The sequence below is a fragment of the Agrilus planipennis genome, unplaced genomic scaffold (assembly GCF_000699045.2).
Source record: "Agrilus planipennis isolate EAB-ADULT unplaced genomic scaffold, Apla_2.0 scaffold359, whole genome shotgun sequence".
In the NCBI taxonomy this organism is placed as follows: Eukaryota; Metazoa; Arthropoda; class Insecta; order Coleoptera; family Buprestidae; genus Agrilus; species Agrilus planipennis.
The window spans coordinates 110,405-114,556 of record NW_020439099.1 but is presented as its reverse complement, the minus strand read 5'-3'; the positions used below and the strand labels follow the sequence as shown (position 1 = coordinate 114,556).

Below are 4,152 nucleotides of genomic sequence, written 5' to 3'. Positions count from 1 at the left end.
CTTATTCTAAACAAAAATGATAATACTTCCCCAAACCTGTTAGCACATTGTAGCGTTACTGACGAAAACGAATTTCATAGAAAAATAGAACAATTTTGGGAGATAGATGATCGCGCTAATGAACTCAATAAATATTCGGAAGATGAGATTCATTGTGAGGAGCATTTCAAAAATACCACAAAACGTACAAGTTCCGGTCGTTTCATAGTCAATATTCCATTTAAGAAAAACGTTAATGATTTAGGGCAGTCAAAGGATCTCGCACTTAAGCGTTTTTACTCTCTTGAACGAAAGCTTGCTAAGAATCCCAGAATCAAATAGGAATATTCTAATTTCTTAGAGGAGTATGAGAAATTAGGTCACATGACCCTTGTCGAAAAGGATAACATTACTACACCTCACTATTATCTACCCCACCATGCCGTTTTAAAAGAATCTAGCGAAACAACCAAACTTCGCGTTGTTTTCGATGGCTCCGCGAAGACAACGTCAGGTATATCACTTAACGAAACACAGTATGTAGGTCCAACCATACAAAATGACTTATTCTCTATACTTTTACGATTTAGAAAGCATTCATACGTTCTATCAGCTGATATAGCAAAAATGTATAGGCAGGTTCAAGTTGACGAAAGTCAAAGACAACTTCAATTAATCCTTTGGCGACCATCTCAAAATCAGCAAATCAAAACTTACAAATTAAATACGGTGACTTACGGTACCGCGGCTGCCTCGTTCTTGGCGGTTCGTTGCCTTAAGCAATTATCACTAGACTATCGCGATAAGTTTAAGAAGAGTGCAGATATTATAGGTAATGATTTTTACATCGACGATTTATTAAACGGTTCAAATTCTATCGATGAATTATTGCAGCGGCAACAAGAAGTTCAAAAAGTTTTAGATTCAGGCGGTTTCGAATTGCGCAAATGGTCATCGAACAACAAAGAATTGCTTCAAAGAATTAGCGTAAACAATACTTCCCAATCGCATCAATTTAACAACAATAATGAATCCAAAACTTTAGGTGTTATATGGGACAATTTATCCGATACGCTACAATTTTCAATAAACAATTTTTCAAAACAAGGTTCCGTCACCAAGAGAAGTATTCTTTCAGTAACTGCGCAGATATTTGATCCGTTAGGCCTACTCACCCCTGTAACTATTTTGATAAAGGATAAAAGGGGCCGCGGCTGTAAACCTTTGAGGGTTTATATCTGTCTTTTTATATATCTTGCTACCAAAGCAATACACTTAGAATTAGTCTCTCAACTAAACGTGGAGGCATTTTTAGCAAGCTTTAGGCGATTTGTGGCTAGGCGCGGTCTCCCATTGAATGTTTACTCGGACAATGGTACCAATTTTGTTGGCGCCAACTCCGAACTTACGCAGTTGTACAATTTTATTAAAGCCAAAGAAAATCAAAGGCATATAAAAAATCAATTGAACAAAGATAAAGTAACGTGGAATTTTATACCACCACGCTCTCCTCATTTCGGCGGTCTTTGGGAGGCAGGAGTTAAATCTGCCAAATTACATTTAAAAAGGGTAGGCTATAGTTCCAATTTAACCTTTGAAGAGTTTTATACATTTTTAACTCAAATTGAGGCAGTTTTGAATTCCCGACCCCTTAGTCCCTTATCTAGCGACATTAACGACCCGGAACCCCTTACCCCAGCACACTTTTTGATCGGACGAAAGTTGACTTCTCCGCCCCAGCCAGACCTTTCGGAAATTTCCGACAATAGGTTGAGCAAATATCAACATGTGCAGAAAATGGTTCAGCATTTCTGGCAACGATGGTGCAAAGAATACATCGCCGAATTACAGGTCAGACATCGATGGAAAGTGTCGAGGGACAATATGTTAGCCAAGGACACCTTAGTTATTGTCCAAGAGGAACAATTACCGCCATTTAAATGGCGTACTGGTCGCGTGATAGGACTTCATCCGGGAATCGATGGTGTTATTCGAGTGGTCACCATAAAGCTTCCAAACGGAACAGTGATAAAACGTGCTGTGAACAAAGTGTGCGTTTTACCTATGCAAAACTAATGTAAAGTGATTTTTATGGTGGTCGCATCTTTGTTGTNTTGTTCGGTTTTATCAAAGACTTTTACAACAAGTATAGCTAGATATAAAATTTTATTTTAGTTTGCAAATTTGTCACTTTTAATTCTAAGTTATTCATAGTCATGTTCGACCATTTGGGTCATTTTACAATTCAATTTGCAACCCTCATCTGGCTTTCCCAAATGAAGGTAGTTTCAGTCGTCTCGCTCGCTATATCTATTATGCTACAAATACATTATATATTCATCAGTGAATTATGTATCTACTTTCTAGCTATTTACTTCCATATTTATATAAACAGTTAATTCAGGCAAAAACAAGTCAGTCAGTCAGTCAGCTCAAATCATTCATCACATTTCAACCCAATCAAGTCCTTATACATTTTTTCATTTAGTATTTTCATTGTATATATTTCTTCGTTCAATTAGTTTAGTTTATTTGTTAGTTAGTTTCACGATAGTTTTACATTGTACTTATTTTGTAAATATTCCGTTTTTTGTGCTAATGAATTAAATTTCTTAAAACCATTAAGAGTTTATTCATTAAAAAATGTGGTACAGCAGTACATAAGGAAAGGCATTGCAATCGACGTTTGCTTTTTTACAAGTATAATTTATGCAGGCCCTCCTTCCTCTCTCCTCACCAATAAATTGTTGTAATATAAATAATAAAATTTCTTTCGAAGGTTCCGTTGTTTCTTCTCCCGTGAAAAGAGCAGACGGAGGGGATAAAATAGAGATTGTAGTTATATCGACTTTTATTCTCATATTAAAATGGCGCATATATATCTTTTGTATTTCGAAATACCACCGCTGTAGTACGGAAAGGTGGAGCAGCGGCACTATGTATATATTTCAATTAAATAAATCATATTGTCGTGGTGGGAGGACACGACCTTGCTAGCGGACGACACCTTAAAAATGCTTGCAAGGCCTAAGAACAACCAAAAACAATGCAATTGATTATGGTAAATGAGACAACGAAGGTTACTGCTTCAGCCCCTTCGGATAGGGCAGAGCCGGTAGGGATAGGGGTTACAGAGCAGGCCCCTCAAAGTTGTTATCAAGCAATTGCTTTGAATCAACGAGCGAGAGAGAGGCATCCCTACACACCCCACTGTCATGGCGGCGCTACCGGCCAGCAAAGGGCTCGTTCATCCGATAACGAGTCCAAAGCTGTAAAGGAGCCGTACGCTGAGAAGACCGAACCTGTTGAGATGCAGCCCACGGGTCCAAAAACCGTGGAAAGTGGTGGTGCAAGGCCACAGACACGCCGTGTTCACACGGCGTGTCTGTGGCCAAGTACGCAGGTGAGAGCGAGGTGACAGGACGGCTATCGAATGGTGCTCCCCGCACCAGGCGGCTGAGGGCGAGAGCCCAAAGCCAGGCTGATGGGGTTGTGAGAAAGGTCCACGACACTGCTTACTCTGAGCAGGAGTACAGCTCGTGGATCCGAGTCGGAAAACCCAAGGCCAAGGCCAAGTGTGGCGACAAAGTTGGTAGGGGGCAAAGGCCTCCAAGACAACAAAGTCAGACTCCCCTAGGAAGGCGAAGGGCGGCAAAGAGCAATGACCAAAGTGGTGGCCAAGGTCGACCAGCCCACACCCGCCAAGAACCTGGTCGCAAGGGTTGAGAGGGTCCCGAGATCGAACAACCGAGTCGCACATTAAATCCTCGATATCTGTTCCCTCCCCTACAGGCACGACAGCCTCCCTTCCGTCGTGGACAATGGGTTCTCGTCAGGGGATATCTACCAAGGAATTTGGACCCTAAATCACGACCAGAACCGGCCCACTCCAGTCCGTCCACAGCCACGACTTTCGCCGCCCGCGACGACAGCCTCTCTGAACTGGGGGCGATTGATACAAACCTAGCGGCCGCCAGACACAAAATTCGCCAGGGATCACCCGGCCAACCGGCGGACCCACTTAACTCCAAAATCAGTGGGTGGTTTCCACAATAGCCACAACGCTAAGAAATTTAAGGTGAGGATTAGTTCCAGTAACGATAATGAAGATGATAGCGACGTGTCATTTCCACTTCATAGATTTGCCTGTATGTATATGAATTTTACATGTAA

The 4,152-nt window shown here is 41.5% G+C and overlaps 1 protein-coding gene across 1 annotated transcript in view; it reads left to right on the top strand.

Moving 5' to 3' along the window:
* The window catches only part of LOC112905321, a 9,341-nt gene extending 7,286 nt beyond the window's left edge, over positions 1 to 2,055 (top strand). Inside the window, exon 3 of the mRNA XM_025977476.1 lies at positions 1,613 to 2,055. Within this exon, the coding sequence (XP_025833261.1) occupies positions 1,613 to 2,055 (443 nt within the window). The remainder of the gene's footprint in view (positions 1 to 1,612) is intronic.
* The last annotated feature ends 2,097 nt before the right edge of the window (positions 2,056 to 4,152 follow it).